Source organism: Vidua macroura, chromosome 4 (assembly GCF_024509145.1).
Source record: "Vidua macroura isolate BioBank_ID:100142 chromosome 4, ASM2450914v1, whole genome shotgun sequence".
NCBI classification, from domain to species: Eukaryota; Metazoa; Chordata; class Aves; order Passeriformes; family Viduidae; genus Vidua; species Vidua macroura.
The window spans coordinates 51,053,666-51,073,455 of NC_071574.1; the positions used below are offsets into that span (position 1 = coordinate 51,053,666).

General features: G+C 39.8%; 1 protein-coding gene across 1 annotated transcript; it reads left to right on the forward strand.

Moving 5' to 3' along the window:
• The first annotated feature begins 1,528 nt into the window (after positions 1–1,528).
• Positions 1,529–16,299, forward strand: UGDH (UDP-glucose 6-dehydrogenase). Its single transcript, XM_053975193.1, has 12 exons — positions 1,529–1,696; positions 2,331–2,499; positions 4,767–4,868; positions 6,189–6,389; positions 6,473–6,670; positions 7,157–7,304; positions 8,576–8,670; positions 9,981–10,111; positions 10,806–10,939; positions 12,014–12,105; positions 12,193–12,303; positions 15,037–16,299. The coding sequence occupies exons 2-12, from the start codon at positions 2,338–2,340 to the stop codon at positions 15,145–15,147; spliced, it is 1,485 nt and encodes a 494-aa protein (XP_053831168.1). The 5' UTR covers positions 1,529–1,696; positions 2,331–2,337; the 3' UTR covers positions 15,148–16,299.
• The last annotated feature ends 3,491 nt before the right edge of the window (positions 16,300–19,790 follow it).

Here is a 19,790-nt window from a genome sequence, read left to right on the forward strand (position 1 = left end):
AACACCCTCAGCAGATCACTCAAACGACCTGAAGTGTTTTTGGCTGTGGCTGGTACAGAGGGACCAGATAACATTCTTGCAGTACATATGTATGCATTCATGGCTATTCTGAGACCTAAGGAGATAGATGGGGGTTCAAAGATGATGACTTCTATGTCACTCACTGAACTTCTATTTGCTTTGCTTAGGTTTCCCTGGGGAAAAAAAAAAACCAAAACCACAAACCTAGACGTGTTTAAAACTGAGACATCTGTGCCAGTAAGCAATGAGAAAAGGTATGACTTGTTTTTACTTCAGAATAAACACAGTGAACCCTGTGCCTTTGGCAGGCAGTTCATTGACTAACCACGCTGAATCTGCCAGGATCCTGCACTGACTGCAAACCTCAGTAGGCTCTTTCAGTAGAAACACACGAATTTTACAGGCATTTCTAAAGGAGCTGAGATTACAGTATGTACTCACTCAAATAGGTAAATATTCTTCTAGGGAAAGACCAGATCCTCCAAAGTAGTAACAGGATAAGATATAAAACAGAAATAATGACTCAACTTTAAAAAATATATATTAAGAATATATATTAATATATATTAATATAGTAATAATAATTATATAATTGCAATTATATAATGTGCAGTTATAATTTTTAATAATATAATAATATTAAAATATATTTATATATTAAGAATATATATGAATGAAAATGCCACATAAGAACAAGGCAATTCTTTAGTCGCTTTGTTAAGAACACGCATGTATTATCCACCTAGACTGGCAACACGTAACATAGAAATCGTAACCTGTTTAAAGTCTAAATCACTACAATGATGCAGATGGAGTAAAATCCCACACCCAGGTTCTAGGAGAGGCAGTGTAAGTGAACTTAAATGTCCTGGAGAAGAAGAGACAGCAGATTTCTCACAATCTTTCTGCTCCCAAAGTCAGATGTAGTATACTAATACCATACCATGTTTACATAAAAGGCAAGAGCAGTATCGGAAAACTTTAATACTGCTAGGCAAGAGGTCCCTGGGCGGTGCCCAGGTCACAAGAGTGCAAGCTCGTTTTATTTCCTTCTTCTGGGCAATGTTCGCCACTGGACTTTAAAAGTTTAAACTTTAAACACTGAACTTTACTGTAACCTATCCACGTTTCCCTTCACTTCTCTTTGCTGAGACCGTGCTACGGTACAGGAGAATGAACACCGCCTTCTTTACTTCACAGTATCCATAGCTGAAGGACAAAAAAATTACTCAACCACCACAATTAAGTTCTCTTACAAAAACACCCTGAGGCAGAAGACAGGAGCAGTTCAGCGGCCCGGCCCCGCAGCTCCCAGCCGTGCCCGGGGGCCCCGCGGCCCCTGCCGGGGCCGGGCCGGGCCTGCCCGAGGTGTCTCGCGGCCATTCGCCGGCAGCGCGGCGGGCGGGGAGCGCGGGGCGGGCGGGCCGCGCCGTTCTCCGCCCCCGGGGAAGGAGGAGGTGGGACGGCCCCGCGCGGCGTCCTCGCCATGAAGCAGCCGCCTCGGGCCCGCCGCGGCCCTTTAAATAGCGGCCGCCGCCGCTCCCGCTCCCTTCGCAGCAGAGCGTCGCGTTGAGCTCGGCGCGCATCCTCTCCGAGCATCCCCGCCGCGCATCCCCGCCGCAGCGCTCCCGCTCGATCCGCGGCGCCGGGGCCGGACCGCGCCCGCCTGCCCGCGGTAAGTGTCCGTGCTGCGGCTGCGGTGCCGGCCGCGCGTCCCCCCGCTGCCGCCCCGGGGCCCCTTCCCGCCCCGGAGCGCGGGGCCGGGGCGCGGCCGGGGAGCCGCTCCCTTCCCGCCGCGCTCCCAGGGATGGAGCCCGCGGCCGGCTCGGCCCGCACCCTCCTCCGGGGAGGTGGCGGGAGCTGCGGCCTCCCTTTCCCGGCCGAGGGGCTGCAGGGGCAGGGCGCGGCCCGGGGTCCCGGCGCGGCTGTGGCCGCAGCCTGGGGCCGCGCCGGCGCCCGCCGAGCGCTGTCTGCAGCGGCGGGCGCTGCTCGTGCCCGGGATTGCCGTGGCATCAGCAGTTCCTCGGCCCGAGGGTGGTGTTCGGGGTGTCACGACTCACAGCGACCACAGGAACGCTTCTTTGGTGGTCTGTGTATGCTGGCGCTCCGGAGAGAGGCAGGCTCCAAAACCTTCCCGGTTTGGAGAGAGGAGTAGCGGTTCCTTTCAAGAAATCAACCATAAGAAAACGCCTCTGTGGGCCGCAGCATAATAAAATCTGAAATCACTGATACTCTTTGTTTGCCTTGAATTGTTGGCCGGTATTTTAATTTGTAGCTCTTGATTTTCCATTTCCCTCTCCTCTTACTAGAGCAATCATGTTTGAAATTAAGAAGATTTGCTGCATTGGTGCTGGTTATGTTGGTGGGCCAACCTGTAGTGTTATTGCACAGATGTGCCCCAGTATCAAAGTTACTGTTGTGGATGTCAATGAGGCCAGAATCAATGCCTGGAATTCAGACACACTCCCAATCTACGAGGTAAACGTCACTGTTGTCTTTTATTCAGCCAGCGTTGCCTTTGCTTGCCTCCCACTACATGGCATTTCCCTGTAGCCCATTTCTGAAGCTTGTCAAGCTTAGCATGTTAGTGATGTCCTTCAAAAAGAGTATTCTGAAACACCTGCTTGTTTCTACTTCTCATTAAACCAGGTTTCTGAAATAGCTTAGTGCAGCTGATGCAGATGTGTATTAATGATTATATGAAGGGCCTAATAAGGAAAAGTGATTCTATATATAGTGAATTGTGCTAAATCATGCTGACTTTCTTTTGGGACCTGATTTGATCATAACATAGTCCTCTTGCTCAATTACAGATACTACCTGCTGGGTTGTAGCACAGTAGAAATGTGTAATACTCAGTTGTAAGCTTTATTTGCATTCTGAATACTGCCAAAATCCAATCTGTGCTGCCCAACTTTAACTATGTGGAAAGATTGGGACAGTCATGTTTCTGATTCAGTTGTACTATGAATCTTCAATCCGGCCTAAGAAAACTAGGCCAAATAAATGTACCACACTATCCCTCCTTCATTACAGAATTACTTTAATTTGAAAATAGGTAAAGCATTTTTCTATTTTGCTTCTCTTAGCATTTGTTGTATTTTCCACATTTTTCATCATAAAAGATCTCTTTTTCTTTCTTTCTTTCAAGAAATACAATTTTTATAGATTTGAGTTCTTTAATAGGAGTGAAAACTTATCTTCACTTATCTCCCAAAGACAAGGTATCTGACTGGTGCTAACAGTTGCTCTTTTGCTATAAAAAGGCTTCTTCCCTCTTAAAACCAGAGCTGTACTGTGACTAAGTCAAGATGAATAGACCTTCTCTGTCCTATAAATTCAAGGGAAACTGTGTATAATGTTCAGATTAGCAGGTGAGACATGAAAAAAGTTTTTGAAAGCAAGTACTGTGTTTTCTCTTAACACTTAGACTGAATGAGCTAAAGTGGAGCTCGCCTTGGCATGGTTTGTTTTTTTTTTTTAAAAAAAAAAACCAAACTTGTAACATCTGTTTCCTGGAATGGTGTCCTTTGCTTACAAAGAATGTACAAAAACTGCCAAGAGTTAGTTCAGACAGTTGTAAAATTGAGTCACTGCACAGTGAGGTTTTTGTGGTTTTTTGGGTTGGATTGTTTCTTTTCAGTGTCAGAAATTGTCTAGAGGACTGCCTTTCTATTTACATCCCATTGTAAGGACCGTAGTTGGAATATTCAGTGGATTGTAGGATGTTATTTTGCCTGTTCTGACCTTTGTTTTTCTTCTAAGTGGGTGGTATTTGATGTAAAATGAGACAGTAAAAATGTCTTGCATAAGAAGGCTTCTGCTTCCTTTCTTCTCTGCATCCAGTGAACCTTTGCCTTTCTGGCATTTACTTAAGTATCTAATGTCACGATAGGTGTCTCACGTTGGAGATATGATTGCCATGTGACAGTGCATGACTGACTATTCAAACAAAATATTTTGGTTAAAATTTTTTATGACCATTCTTAAAAATCCATACAGATTTTGCTCATTTATATGTGACCTCCTGCCTCTCTTGTCTGAGTGGAAGTGTTAAGAGAGGGGAAAGTGTTACAGCACCGTATGTATCTCTGGAAAGAATTTCATCATATTATGGCTGTTGTGATTCTTCCACACTGTAGGAGTAGTGTCAGGATAAGTTTAATCTGGCCCAAAGGTGGGTGGTTGCTGAAAGGAGTGGTCTCGATTTCCTGTGTGTCTCTGCTGCCTGGCTTTTGCTGGATCTGGGCTTGCTTACTTGGTAGAAGACTTTGTGGGGTGTTTTTTTTATGCTGAAGCAGTTTTAAATCTGATAGTGAGGGGATCATGGACAGAGGGAAAAGGAGAATTGAGACCACCTCTTTTGGTTGCATTCTAGGGAATATTGTAAGACTTCTTGAATCTACTTAATATCACTCTACAGGTATTTCTTAAATTGCTTCTTGTGGTAGTAGAACTGAGTACTGGAATAACTGAAAGCTAAAATTTGGCTGTGCAAATATGCAATTCAGTGTGGCTCAAAGTTTCAGGGCAGCATTGTGAGTCTTTTGAATAAGATAGAGTTTAACTTTTTTTACTGTGTAAATCTTCAGAAGCTTTACGTCTGCCAGGCTGAAAACATGCTGCACTGACAGGGGGGGAAAAAAATCTTTCTGTATCTGAAATTATATTCTGTTTGGGCATAAAGTTTGCTGTTCTTCTAACTGCATTAATCTTAACTGGGTTTTTTTCTGCTTCTTTTTCAGCCAGGGTTACAAGAAGTAGTAGAATCCTGTCGAGGAAAAAACCTCTTCTTTTCCACCAGTATTGATGATGCCATTAGAGAAGCTGATCTTGTATTTATTTCTGTAAGTTTAGGCAAAGGTGGTTTTCTTTTTTTTTTTCTTTTTTATCAAATCATTGTGTTGCTTTTCTTTTAGGAAGTTGCCTTTGTTTTGTCATGTAGATTCAGTTAGCAGTATTGTGTCATTGTGTCACAGATTTCTCCTTGTCTTTTCTGTGTACTGCGGGAAAAGTGTTAAGTAAACTTTTTATTTGTTTTTCTTATAGCCAGTAGCAGCTTTGACAAATGAACAGGTTCTAAGTCAAAATGGTAATGTTGATGTTTAATTTGGTTAGGTGTATGGAGTCAGAGCAGAATGTAGTGCAGCTCTGTCATTGCAGTGTACTGGTGAAACCTGTGGGACCTTGATAATAATGATAAAATTCCTAGACAGATATGCAAAATTGTATGCTGGTTACTTGGTTACAGAGATGACCTATTTCTAGAATCTTTTCAAAATAGTGTATTAATGGAAGCAGGGATGGCTTTAGTGTTTCAAAGCTATTGACACCACTAGAAAGAGGATTTAGTCAAAGATTAACCTTTTGTAATCTAGAGGTTGTTACTAATGCAGAATCCAAAAGAACTGATTGCTACTTGCATTGGTAGGCCACAGTTAAGATTTTGTTAAAGTTGTTTTTGCTTGAGGCCTCTTCTTTGTTAGGGCACTGTACTTTGGAGCTCCCTTTCTGACAGTATTTTCTTTCATGCATTAAGTCTCAAAATGAATGCTATGTGGTTGGATGACAGCCACTAATACAGCCCATATATTGCCACCTGTCCTTGGTTCAAAACAAGCTGTTGTGTTTTACATGTTGCCATTTCTTCTTCCCATTTGTAATGAAAAGGACCCTCTGTCTTAATCTAAACTACGTGTTTTCCCTCATGTTGCCTTTTCTGTGTACATCAGTATACTAATTTTCATCAGTCCTATGCTTGGGTTTCATTGCAAAGTGAATTTAAGCTACAGTTGCCTCACTGGCCACAAGATTCTTACATGAGTCTTTGCACTCCTAGTATAGCATAGGTAACAAAAGGTGGCTGGCCATAATCATGAAGAAATTACTGGTGTTTCCAGAATAAGGATTGTTTCACCAAAGCCTGCAGAACTGCTATGAATTGCTCTTGTTTAAATCTTACTTAAATAGAGACCAATGAGCTTTCTGTAGGAAACAAAATGTGTAATTGAGACAGCTAATATATCTTCATCTGATGTGGTAGCCAGAATAATTCTGGGGTAGAAGCATTTTCCTTCATCTGAGAAGGAAATGTCCATCAATCTTAACAATTTCACCTTGCCTCTTAGCACAAGAGATACTGACTTGTAACATTTCTTTGTAATTAGGTAAATACACCAACAAAGACCTATGGAATGGGAAAAGGCCGAGCAGCTGATCTGAAATACATTGAAGCTTGCGCCAGAAGAATTGTACAGAATTCAAATGGCTATAAAATTGTCACTGAGAAAAGCACAGTTCCAGTACGTGCTGCAGAGAGCATTCGTCGAATATTTGATGCTAATACTAAGCCTAACTTGGATTTGCAGGTAAACATAATCTTTGAGTTGTGTATTTAAGGCCTGGCTGTTGCTTTTGGCTTTTACTTGTTCTTGTTTTCCTGTGCGCGTAGGTGCTGTCTAACCCGGAGTTCCTTGCCGAAGGAACAGCCATCAAGGACCTGAAGAACCCGGACAGAGTGCTCATCGGTGGGGATGACTCTCCAGAGGGACAGAAAGCTGTCCGTGCTCTGTGTGCTGTTTATGAGCACTGGGTGCCCAAAGAAAAAATCCTCACAACCAATACCTGGTCATCAGAACTTTCTAAACTGGTTAGTGTTGCTCCCTGCTGTGGTCTGCAATGAGCAAGGGGTGTGAGACAAAGCTCAGAAGCAGAATTTTGTTGACAATGAGTGATGCAGCTCGGAAAGACAGGTTAGGTTGGGAGGACCCAATGCATATGTCAAAGGATATTGATCTTTTCAGATCAGCTGACCTAATTAATAGATGATTCTGACTTTCTGTGAAGTCTTTGCTCACTTTTATTGCTGTTCATTATTAATAAGAGCAAGCCTCCAGTGCTGTAGAAACTGATTACTGTCATAAAATGGTTCAAACTCTGCAAGTTAAGCATTATCTTGTTTTGCTTAAAATCCCATTAACTGGCATATATATATTAAATTTGTTAGGTTACCCTTTTGTATGTCAATGGAGTTGCATAGAGATGAAAGTAATCCTTTCAGTAGCAATTCCCTTTGGTCTATGGACATCTTGGTTTCTAAAAAAATGAAGTTCTTTACTATGCTTTTTATTTGCAGGCAGCTAACGCTTTCCTTGCCCAAAGAATCAGCAGCATTAACTCAATCAGTGCTCTGTGTGAAGCTACAGGAGCAGATGTTGAAGAAGTAGCAAGAGCTATTGGAACAGACCAAAGAATTGGAAATAAATTTCTCAAAGCCAGTGTTGGTAAATGAAAAATTCTTCCTTTCTTTTTCCCCATTGGGTTTCTGTTTAATAGTGCAATAGTAGTGTTTTGAAATAAGTAATCTGATTCTCTAAAGTTTTCTACACCATTAGAAGTGCTTAATGTATGAAAATATTACTGTAGAATACTAGTATAAATCAATTTTTCTGGTAAAATATGTAGAACTGAGGTTGCTCCAGTCCCAGCAACTTGAAACTGTAGAGTTCGGTGCATGGTTTACCCTGCCTGTGACACTGGAAAGAAAAGCTGTGACTTAATTTTTCTGAAGCATCACTGACAACAGTGCTTGGGAAGATGTCTTCCCAATTGCAACTGCTGCAGTTTTGTTTGGGAGTTGCTGCCAGTGGCCTGAGGGAGAGAATAGCTCTGAATGTGTGATGACAGCTTCTAATTCGTAGGATGAATTAATAGGATCATAAGGTTGGAAAAGACCTCCAAGATTGAGTCCAACCTTTGACTAATCACCACCTTGTCAACTAAGCCATGGCACTAAATGCCATATACACTCATTTCTGGGTTAGATTTATGAGAGAGTAAAATGTGATGAAGTGGTGATCAGTGCATCAAACCTTCAAACTTCAGAACAAGACTAAAGCCTCTCTGTATGGTTTCATGCTAGAAAGTGTGACTTTAAAATAACCTTATTATATATAACCTATCCTAGAGTCTATGCAAGAGTGAAAAATAGATAGCCAATGCATTACCAAAAATTACTACTAGGTTGTTATAATTCCTTCTACAGTGTGTTGTCTCTGGGACTCTGCTTGCTGAGCAAAGTTCTAGGTTCAAGGATTCCTCTGTCTCAGTTCTCCCTTGGTCAGCTGTGGTGATCTTTCGTTCTTGGCAATGATTAGATATCCATTTGGGGGTGCAAGAGGAAGGAACCTAATCCTAACATGCTTGTTTTGAGAAATATTAGTCTGAATCTTGAGGTAGGGGGGGAACAGGCCCAGGAGCTTGTGTACTTTTAATAATAGCCCACAGTTGCTTTTTCTCATACAGGTTCAGGTTTCTATGTTAAAACTTCCATTGATTTCAGTGGAACCTGAAGCATAATTAAGCCTTCTGTAGCTGACAAAGTAGGTCCAGGAGTCGGATTTTAAGATATTGAGGTTCTTCATTTGCTAGCAGTGAAATAGTGGGAAAAATTACAATGCTGACTATGTCAGTGATTGCCAGAAACTACTTGGTTCCACAGATTGGCTAGGATCAGTACCGTAGTCAATTGTAAAATAACTGTTTTCTCTTTTAGGGTTTGGAGGTAGCTGTTTTCAGAAGGATGTCTTGAATTTAGTGTACCTCTGTGAGGCATTGAACTTACCTGAGGTAGCTCGCTACTGGCAACAGGTACAAGTTCTTCACCAATTTTTTCAGGGGGTGGTGTTTCTTCAGCACTCTGCTTTCAGGCATTGAGCTTTTAAGCATTGTCCATACAAACTTTGTTTCAGCTCCAAGGAGCAGATACCTTAGTGCTGATCACCTTTACATTTCAGGGCCCTTGGCTTAACACTGACATTTGATACTTGTGGGTGCTTCAGCTTTTTTGGGGTGAATTAAGTTACTTGGATCAAATGGATTGTGAAGCTGTCTAGCAGCAGTAGAAAATGTGCAGTACAAGCATGTGTCTCCTGCCTTTCTTCTGCAGTTGGGTATCTGTCCACTTTGAATTCAGAACTTGTGATCTTTTCCTCAGGGTCTACTTTTACAGTTCTGAAAGAACTTAGTAGATCTTGCTATTTAAAAAAATAAACATGGTTGCTGTTGTTCCCTTGTTTAATGTTAGGAATGGTTGGGAATATATGGATGCTCTCAGGCCTGGCTCCACTACAGCAATGATACCCAGTCTGTACTAGCAAGCATTTCCCTATTAACCAGTGAAAGCACCTCACCTTTCTCCTTAGTGCTGACTGAGATGCTTTGAGATGTGTGGTATGGTTAAACAACCCCTTTGGTTTCTTGTCCTGATTTGTCTGTGGTGGTCAAGTATAAGGCTGCCTAGCAGATGCCCCCAGAATACCAAGTACATGATTTTGCTACCTTATTAGCAGCTTTGGTCTTTTTGGCCTTCATTTTGGTTAGCCTGTTTCCTCTTCACTCTTCTCCATCCCAGGAACAATTGGAACACTTGCATGTAATAACAAAAGTGAGGCATTTAAGTGTGGTGGAATTACACAGGTTTTGTGTATTGGCATCTGTTAGTGTGGATTAAAAAGGCTAAAAATATTCTCACAGTTGTAACACAAGGCATGTAAAAAAAGTGTAGATCTGGCAATGGCATGTATATGGCACGTAAAAATTTTAGGGTACTAGCAAGTACCCTAACACTGAAATTTTGTTCTAGGCAGAGACATGGAAAGCAGTAAGTTTTAATTTTTTGAAAAAAGCAGTCTGAAAAAAAATCCTAGACTTCAAACTAGATAATGTTTGTTAAGATGTGTATATGTGCATCAGTATTCACTCTTTAAATAGGATTTATCTCAGAATTTAATAAATTAACTAAATTTATCTTTGGATTGCTTATGATACTGAGTAAAAATAGTTACTCTTTTAAGACTCTATTAAATTTATGTGTGGGTAGTTCAGCTTGATTGTTAATGGAATCTGTTTATAGTTTAAAATGGCTCCCTTCTGTACCATCATGGCTTGTATAATTTCAGGTAATAGACATGAATGATTATCAGAGAAGAAGATTTGCTTCCCGCATTATCGACAGCTTGTTTAATACTGTCGCTGACAAGAAGATTGCTATTTTAGGGTTTGCTTTCAAAAAGGATACTGGGGACACAAGGTAAGCAAGCAAGCTCAGTTCATCAGCATGGATTCCTTACAGCTATCACCAGCCACCCAGCTAATGCCCACCACTGAACTGAACTGATGGCTGGATATGGGACCCTTTTTTTCTTGTGACTGCCTTGATTTATAACAAGGATTAGTCTTTTCTTAAATGGGTGAGAACTGATTCTTGACCTCTACAGCAGACCTGAGTCATGCAGAAGTTGCAGATAATTCTAGTCCTTATTAACCTGTACAAGCAAAAATAGATTCTGACAGACTCCTTCTATTCTCCACAGAAAAGAATGCAAACACTTTTGCATCTGGTTCCAAGTTGCTTTGTGAAATCAAAGTTTCCGCTTGATTTCCTGAAATGGTTCATTCTGTTCTCCTGTAAAGGTCAAACTTGATACAACTCTTCAACTGCAGTTTGTGGGGAAAGCTTATAAACTCTAAGCCGTTACAATTTTGGTCACTAGGAGTCATCAGACTCATTATCTTTCTTGGACGATTCAGCAAAGGAGTTACAAACCTTTTACTATTATTCTCCTTGGAGTCCAGCAAGATTACAGGTTTCCTGGCATGGTTGCCACTAAGATATTTAATGTCAAAATTATATAAAAACTCTGGCATCGCATATCATGATGCATGAGAACTTTCATTACTTGGAACAAGCAACCTGTTCTTTAATGATTGATTCCCTTCCTTAGAGAATCATCCAGTATCTACATTAGCAAGTATTTAATGGATGAAGGAGCAAAGTTGCATATCTATGACCCTAAAGTACCTAAGGAACAAATCATCTTAGATCTCTCACATCTGGGTGTCTCAGAAGATAACCAAGGTAAGAATTCTCATATAAAGTTTATTCCCCTCTTCCCACCCTATTCTCAATATACATGGGTCTGGTTAAATATTATAGATTCATTTTCAGCATGACATCATTGTGCTGTTGGTTGCACTTACAAAAAGATTGTTATAGCTCAGAAGATTACTCTCATTCTTCTTCCTTTCCCTGTAGCTTTTGTAGATAAATGCTAATTTTCGACTATTGTATATTTTTCTTCCAATAAATGCTCATTTGAATAGATGCCTAGAATTTTATCTCTGAGTAATTAAAAGGAAAAGAAAGAAGAATGTCCAGGACAGACTAGTTCTGACAGTTCCTTTGTGCCCCCAGTTCTTAGTTTGTTTTCACATATCTAAAATAGAAATAAACAAGTGATTCTGGAATGTACTGTTGAGCATTCTCCCTTCCCTCATATCACTTCCAAATTACTTCGTTCCCCTACATTCAAGAAACCTTTAAAATTATCACCTATGATTACAGAGGTAAGGGGTATTTGTGATTTCTGTTTTCTTACTGGGGAGGGGGGGAATGCAGCTGATGGATGGGGAGCATAGTTGAGGCTTCTAGAGGTGAAGAGAATGGAGTGAATTGAGCTGTGATGAAGAATGAAGGGTGTACATTATTAGACATGCCCTTGAATTAGAGAGAAAGGGGAGGCTTTCCTCTAGGCAGCTGCTCAGGCAGCCCTGGGGAGCCACATGTGTCTCTTCTCTAGTGTAAAATAGAAACTGTGATGTGCTACTGTTGTACAGACAATGACCTTTGTGAGAGTTGGCATTTGAGTATTCCATAGTACCTTCAAATTCTAGAGATCTGCATGACTGTTTACATCAAATTTGAATGCTTGACTTCAAACATTTAAGTGCTTTGCCTGCTCAGATGCCAGGTACGACCTGCTTTCATTTAGATAAGTAAAATCAAAATATTAAGTACCTTGGCAGAAAATATCTCTAGGTGAGTGACTTGAAACCACTTGTTTGTGTAGGGCAAGGAAGGAGACTAATTTGCCAGAACCGTGCCAGGCTGATGCTAAAGACATGCAGAAAAAAGCTTTTCCTTCTCTTACAGTGTCTCGCTTGGTCACTATCAGTAAAGATCCCTATGAAGCCTGTGATGGAGCTCATGCCCTTGTAATTTGCACTGAATGGGACATGTTTAAGGTAAATGCTATCTTTAATTTAAACTAAAGAAAAAAAGAGAGTGTTATGCTACTTATTTATTGTATCTGCTTTAATTACTCTTTACAGGAGTTGGATTATGAACGTATTCATAAGAAAATGCTCAAGCCTGCATTTATCTTTGATGGTAGGAGAGTTCTAGATGATCTTCACAATGAGCTACAAGTCATTGGCTTCCAGGTAATCATCTGGGTGATATTTCTTATGTTTCTTTCCTTCTGCTCTCTTCTCTATTGCTCTCCTCCTTCAGTGACTGAGTAGCAAGGGGAAAAAAAACCCTCTAGAGGTGAGGATTTAAATATAAACCTGTCTGTTTTTAAGTGTTCATTAGTACTGTCTTCCTCCACTGTGTTACTACTTTCACAGACTGATGTGCTTTTAAAGTTGACGCTATGCCATCAACATTCCACAGTATAAGCCTGCCTTAGAATCATTCAGGTTGGAAAAAACATCTGGGGTCATGGAGTGCAACCATAAAGCTAACCTCTGAATCTGCTGTGCCCTTCTTGCAGCAGGGGAATGATGGACAGTTAGGAGGTAAATGTGAAAAACTGCTAAATCTCATGCCTAAATTTATTCTAGGCATGATATTTGACCCCAAAACCAGCTCCTTCACTGTTTCTTCCAGATCTGCAGTCTTTGCAGAAGGGCTGAATTTGTATGTTACAACCTATGCCATAGCCCCTACTTGGAATCTTATTTTAATACTCAAAAAAAAAAAAAAAAAAAAAAAAAAAAAAAAAAAAAAAGGCAAGCTTTTGAAATTGACAGTAACAGGATAGCAAAACACACTTCCTGCAGAAGTAAATGTAAGCTGTTAGTACCATTTTTGCTCCTCACAGAAAACATAAGCAGGTTTACTGGAGACATGAGACTTAAACACTGCATAAGATGGAATGCAGGTAATAAATGTTTATCAGCCAGTGAGATCTTCACTTGAACAAACTATGAAGTGAAGTTTTGGACTCTTCTCCCAGAGGGCTGTGAAACAAAGCTGGCTGATATTGGAGGTGAAAGCAGTGAATGCAAAGATGTATCTGAAGATAATCAGTGAAAGGCTCAAGAATTACATGAGAGGCTGGAAGAGATGACTGATTAGTCCTTTTAGTCCTTTGTGTTTGATTAAGATCAGCTGGAAGATCCAAATAATGGTGTTTATACCACAGAGAGAAAGCTTAACTTTTTAGCTAAGTGTTTTGCTAAGTTAATAGCAAATTCTGGATCAAATTCTAATCTGTGTGATATTTCTCCCAGGAATTTATCTTCTGAAGTCTTCTGTGGCTTAAAGATGTTATAGATCAGAGACTGTACTTTTGTGTTTCTTCTATGAAAGAAGAAACAAATTAAATTCTAGTTGAATTTTTAACTAATCTGTGAGTTTGCCATCCAGAATGCAATTAGTCATCAAAATTTATTAACCAGATTTTTCATCCAGAATATCATTGCAAAGGCATTTAACAATTGACCTATATTTTCTTCATAAAATAATAAAAAGGATTTTGTCTGAAACAGACAATCCCAAAATTTAAGTTTTTAGGGCCCTCATCTTTTAACTTCCCTTGTTAAAAGCTGTTGCATTAGCAATTCCATTGTATACAATCCAAATCTATGAATTTGAGTAATTTTAAATTTTTCTCTCAATAAATTTTTTTTCTCTAGCATTTAAATAACTTTAAACACACCTACCATTTCAATTATGACCTGTTTCCACAGTTAAAGCTTTAATTCAGGAAATATGAATGGGAAGTTCTGTGGTTCTAGGCAGAGTAATATCTGATTTGAGAAAAAAGCCTGCTTAGGTCTCAAGCAGGGAAAGCAGAGTAAGCCTTGATTGAAGGGCTTGAAGAACTTTCAGCATAGATGGAATTTGACTAATACTGGAATCACCAAATCCTAGAATAATCTGATGGAAGTGTCTCAGCCAGACACCGTAAGAACAAAGTCTTCAGGCCAGATCAGATGCATGTTTCAGTCACTTTTCATGCCCTGTGCTCCTGAGTACTGTGCTTACTCTTATAATGGCTATAGGATTTCTCTCTGTATATTTTTTCTTTGTTTAAGCTACAGATATGTGCACTGATTGTGAACCAGCTTGTAGAAATCCATTTAACCAGGCAGTTGAAGCTGCTAAAGGCAAATATGGTACATATAGCTCTCTTGAATGTTTAAACAATGCTCTTCAGTGTTAACTCAGATGTCTGCCTAGAATATAGTCATCAAAATTTTGTTAAAATAGAATAGTTTAAGTATTTTGTCTTTTGGAGCTTTGCATTTGACCTGCATTACTTAAGAGGAAAGCTACAGTTCTGCTTATTTATTGAGTGTCTGAACTGTCTTACCTAGTTGGTGTTTTGTCTTCTACAAGCTCTGTCCTTAGTGATTTGCATTAGTCTGACCTGGAAATTAGAGGAATTTGCCTTGCTCTTTGAATTTTGCCATACCTGGCTTGAGTGTGTTGGCTGTGTAACAGGCTTTCACTTGTTGTGTTGGCTGCCTTAGCCTTTCAGAGTTGTGTGGCTTCAAAAACAGCCCACTGCATTATAGAGGGAAAAAGCTTTTTCTGCGCTAATTTAGTATAAATTTTTAGGAAAAGGAGACTGAAGTCCCATTTGATGAATATGCAGAAACATTTTATGGTATTTATAGTCCTGTGGAAGGTGAGGCAGATGAATGTTCAAAATGTCAAGATGCAGCTTTAAGCAGGCAAAGCAGGCAGCTGTAAATGGCTGGTTGGTTGTTTAGGTTTTTTAACAAACTCTTTGCAACTCTAGTAGCAGAAACTGTCCTTGGGCACACTGTGCTTTGTGGCTGGTTTTAGTCTAATGTTCATAAAATGTGTTCTTTGTAGATTTGTTATAGGTTGACATGATTTTTAGCTTGCCACATTGACTTGTTTAATGTTTTCTTTTGCAGATTGAAACAATTGGGAAGAAGGTGTCAGCCAAAAGAATTCCTTTTGCTTCTTCATGTGAAATTCCTAAATTCAGCCTGCAGGATCCACCTGTCAAAAAGCCTAGAGTATAATGTGTAATAGACACTGAAGGAATTTTGTTGATCTTCCTAGTGATAATACTGTAAGCCTATGCTTTTTTTAAGGAAATATATTTTTCATAAACTAAACCAGTTTTACACTAGAAATGGTACCTGGTACATGTGAATTCAGTCTATTTTCAAATCTCTATTTTTATAGCAATTTTTTTTGGTTACTGAAGATGGTACAAACCTGTTTTTAATAATGAATCATCTTTTAAGTGAAAAGTTACCTTCAAACTGAAGATTTCTGCTTCCAGAAATGTTCCTAAACAGCACTTTAAATATTTCAAATTGTATGAAAACAAAAAAAATAGAATATCTTTTTACCTTAGTCCAGTTATAGACTGCAATTAGTCTATATAAACTGTGATCTATGGACTGGAACTCGGGTCTCACCAATTTTTTTCTTTTGGGGTGATTCTTTGCCTGGTTACATGTGTGCTCTAAATGGCATTGAAGTCAAAAGATCATTTCTAAGTAAATTGGTAGGGTTTAGGTCCAGCCCTAAGGTAGAACTGACTTCAGAAATAATGTCCCAGTCCTGGTTGAGATCCATTGACACTGGTGCAGTCTAAACTGCATCTTTTGGGAGACCACATAGTTCTGCAGGCATCAGTCATGTAATTAGAGCCAGTGGACAGCAGTTACAAACTGATCCACTGGCAGATCTTCAGTTTTCATTCTTTGGTTGTCTTGCCTACATTCCATGTACAGCCACACATTTTTTATTTAATCAGATTCCTGGGGCAAGTATTCCCAAAGTTACAGGAACACAACTTGTCTTCAGCAGAGGAGCATTTCGCTTGTTTGAACATTGAATTTAAGGAGAATTACCTTAATTTGGTATCAGCCCAAGTAGAAAACAAATATTTGCTTTAATGTTGCCTGATAGTTAGCTTTTTCCTTCATGACATACTCCATCTGAAAGCAGTCTTTTTAATGAATCTGCAAAGAATTTATCTCTGCTGTGAAGAAATCATTAAAAATAAAATCAGCCCCATAAATCAGCTTCCTACCTCATTTGACTAGCAGGAATGAATACTTCCAATGTTCTCTTGATATTTTTGCCTTTACTGTTACTTTGTTTCTACTTGTTTTTATTATTCTCAATTGGCCAGTGCTATTAAAATCCTTGAGATGACAGTGTTTGTCAGTGTTTGGCTTGTTGCATGGGGTTCTGAAATGGAGGGGAAGATAGAGAAGGATGACCATGAACAGGTTTCAGACTAGAAGGTAGAGACATCTTAGTTGAATAATAGAGCGTTGGGATAGTAGGGAATTACCCTGCAACTGGTCAAATAATACCTTCTGAGTTATTCGACTGGTGTTCCTTCAAACATGGTGTATCAATAGTTAAACAGGAGTAAGATCAGAGTCTTGGTAATGAGTGCTATTACTCTAACTGCTTACCCACAGAAATGTAGATACAGTTTAAGCTTTAGGACAGTTACTTGAAGGTTTAGGGAACTGGTATAACAGTTTGGATAAGCAATACAAGACACTGTTATCTGACTGAAATAGTGGTGTCCTTGAAGCAGATACTTCCAGGTTCTGCATGTTTATGGCTTCCACATAGGGACTTATTGTGCAGCAATCATCCAGCACTTTGGGCAAATATGCCTGAGGCTTTTTGTCCTGTAAGATTTTTCACACGTCAAAAGCCACTCAAAGTGAGTGGGAATTATGGGGACTTAAAATCAAACCCTCATCTTTCATCATGCCATTTCCTCCTCCCTATTGACAAGTGCTGCTTTCATGTAACAACCCTGGGATGCAGCGAGGGTTGCAGTGCAGCCCCTGTAAGGATTGTGATCCAAGAGACAGACCACCCTGGTTTTCAGGTGAGTGTCCTCTTGGCTTCCTCTGGCCCTGTAGCACCCCAGAGGGCAGGCTGGTCACTGCTCCTTTGGATTAAGAAGAGGGTGCTGGCAAGTTGTACTCCAAGGATCTCTTGTCTTTGACTGTTCAGGCTGGCACAGCATTGCTTCAGGGCCCATCTTAACCAGGAGGGTGAGTAGAGGTGTCAGAAAATCAGGATGCCTTTCTGAAACCTGCACACACCTGCAATAGTAGTGCCTCTGTATGGGACCTGTCTTCATCAGTTTGAAGCAAATGATGAGCTGTTACTCTTGTGTGAAGAATTGCCCCTTTTAGAAATATGAAAGTATTCCTGAGATTCCAGTGGCTTTTCACAAGCCATCCCAAAGAGATGGAAAAACTTTGTTGTTATTCCTATTGCTACCCTGTTTCTCCTCAGAATTAGTCAAAGCCTTCAATTGTGACTTGTGAGTTAGTCATAAAGATATTCAAGAAAGGCCAAGTTCATTACAGTGGGATCACTCTTACTTCCCTCTCTTAGCAATGGGGGAGCAGCAGATCCTTTCTCAAGAGCAGTAAGAGATAAAACTAGTACTGGCATTTCCCTTGCTTTCTTAGAGTCAACTTAGTTTCTTGGTGGCTGCATTCTTTTAGAGGGAGAACTGGGTCTGGGAGATGAATCCAGTGGGGCATTCCTTCAGGATACAGCAATACACACCTTGCATATATGCCAAAGAACCTTACCACAGGCCAAAAGGAAGAGCTTCAGAAGCTTGTGCAGCATCTTGAATCACAAGTCATCATATTCAGAGTTATCAGGGAAATGAGAACTGGAGATGACCTGAGTTCCTGTTATGAAAGCTTGAGTAGTGCAAGTAATAGATGGGGTTTAATGCCATTGAATCTTTGTGTGTGGATGTTACAGCATGTCATTCTGGATGAGAATTGTGTAACATGACCAACGGCCTCCTGTGCTCTGAAATTCTCTTTATGAGGGTCTTAAAATGCAATTCCATGGTAACATTGCTTTACACTGTGAAAATACAAGACTACAACAGCTGAAGAAAATCAGGATTTAATACAAGTCTAGAAGTAGTATGATAGAGAATGCATAAACTGGGTCTTACCCAAGATGTACACAGATAAATTTTAAGTGCCAGGCAAGATGTAGTGTTTTTGTTCTGAGTATGTGTGTTCATGTTTTTGTGCAGCTGAAACTAGTCTGGTTCCAGGAATACAATAGCAGCCAAGAATATTCCAAGTGAATAGAACACACATTTTTGACCAAGACTAGTTATTATAGGAGCAGTTAGGGGTGAGATTTTGTACTGGCCAAAAAGTTTACACTTCTCATTTGAGGTTTTTGTTGTGCTATAATCTTGTTCAACATCTAAACTTGAAATTTAATTGTTAATGCAGCAAGGCATAATGGAGATCTGATTTAGGAATGCTGGAATCAAATTTTGGAATCAAAATTTCTGCTCCCAGTTGAACACCTGCAATAAGTTACTACATGTGGTAGTGAAGAAGCATAAATACTTCACACTGTTTAAATGGAGGGAACGCCAATATTAATTATTCATCAAGTAGGAAAAAATTCAAAACTGTTTTTAAATTGACAAAGCCAGTATTCAGTTCACCTAAGGACTTGCAGTTACTGGAAGATGCAACAATTCTCTATGAATAACATTTAATTATGTTTCAGACAGTGTAGTAGATTGATGTGATGATGCCAAAAAGACTATTCATTCTTTTAAAGTGTCTGTGTCAACTTTAAATCTTATTCCCAAAACTCAGTTTAATGTTTTCCTGATTGCAAGGATGAATAATGTTTCTTGAAATATTTTATAGCTGCTTTGTGAATCAAACTGACAGAATGGTATGATTGACATACAAAATGAAAATATCACCAAACAGGAAACCCTGTGCTGAATTACAAAAAGGATATTTGTGAGAGTTTGGTGCTTTAACACATAGTTATGGAAAAAATGGAATGGGCAATAGCAGAAGTCAGATGCCTGTACAAGCAGGAATTTCTAACTAGGAAAAAGATTTTAGGGCTTGACCCCAAACATTGTTAAAAAAAACAGGCAAAGACCTCTCCAATCTGTGAAGTATGACTTTCACTAGAATCCACAGCAAAATATGCAGCTAGAAAAACTTGTGTAGCTTCTGACACTTGGTACCTGACAGCTGGCAGACAATTGTGTAAGAGCATCAGATCATCTTCTGAATCACCCAGCAGCAGCTCACAAGATAATTTTAACATGATGCGATATTTGGACTGTGTTTCAAGAAGTATTATTTTTCCCACTGTAAGGAAGTCACTGTGCAATGTTCTCTTGTTTGATAATGGCTGTATGGCTCAGAGTTCCTTTCTTCTATATTTCTGGTGTTGATATGTTGAAAGGGCAGAAGCTAAAGTCATATTCTGTTAAATCTGCTCTGTAGGCAAGTCAAAACCATTCTTTACAGTAGGACCTCTAATAAAGGCTGGCAGCTGTTAAATGTGTGGGTATCCTGGAGCTGATGTTGCAACCCTCTACATCTGCTGCAGTGGAGGGAGCGTTGAGTTTCCTTGCAATGGTTGATAACTTTTCCCTGCTCGAGTGCACTTTAGCTGAAGCAGGGCATTTTTGGCTCAAAATACACCTGGGCTTTCCATGACTAGCAATCAGACTAGCTATCAATTTGATTTTTAAAATTTATGAATACTGTTTATTTTAAAAACAGCAGCCTTGCCTCTCTGCCCTTGCTAAGTACAGATATTCTTTTCTTTATCCATTCCTCCCCTTTGTTCCTCAAGGTTTACATTT

What these genes read in the sequence shown, in the direction of transcription:
- UGDH (XM_053975193.1), top strand. Translation starts at nt 2,338, where the DNA reads ATGTTTGAAATTAAGAAGATTTGCTGCATTGGTGCTGGTTATGTTGGT. An exon ending in AGCCTAACTTGGATTTGCAG is followed by an intron (nt 6,390 to 6,472) that starts GTAAACATAATC and finishes CTGTGCGCGTAG; the next exon opens with GTGCTGTCTAACCCGGAGTT. An exon ending in TGTCTCAGAAGATAACCAAG is followed by an intron (nt 10,940 to 12,013) that starts GTAAGAATTCTC and finishes CTTCTCTTACAG; the next exon opens with TGTCTCGCTTGGTCACTATC.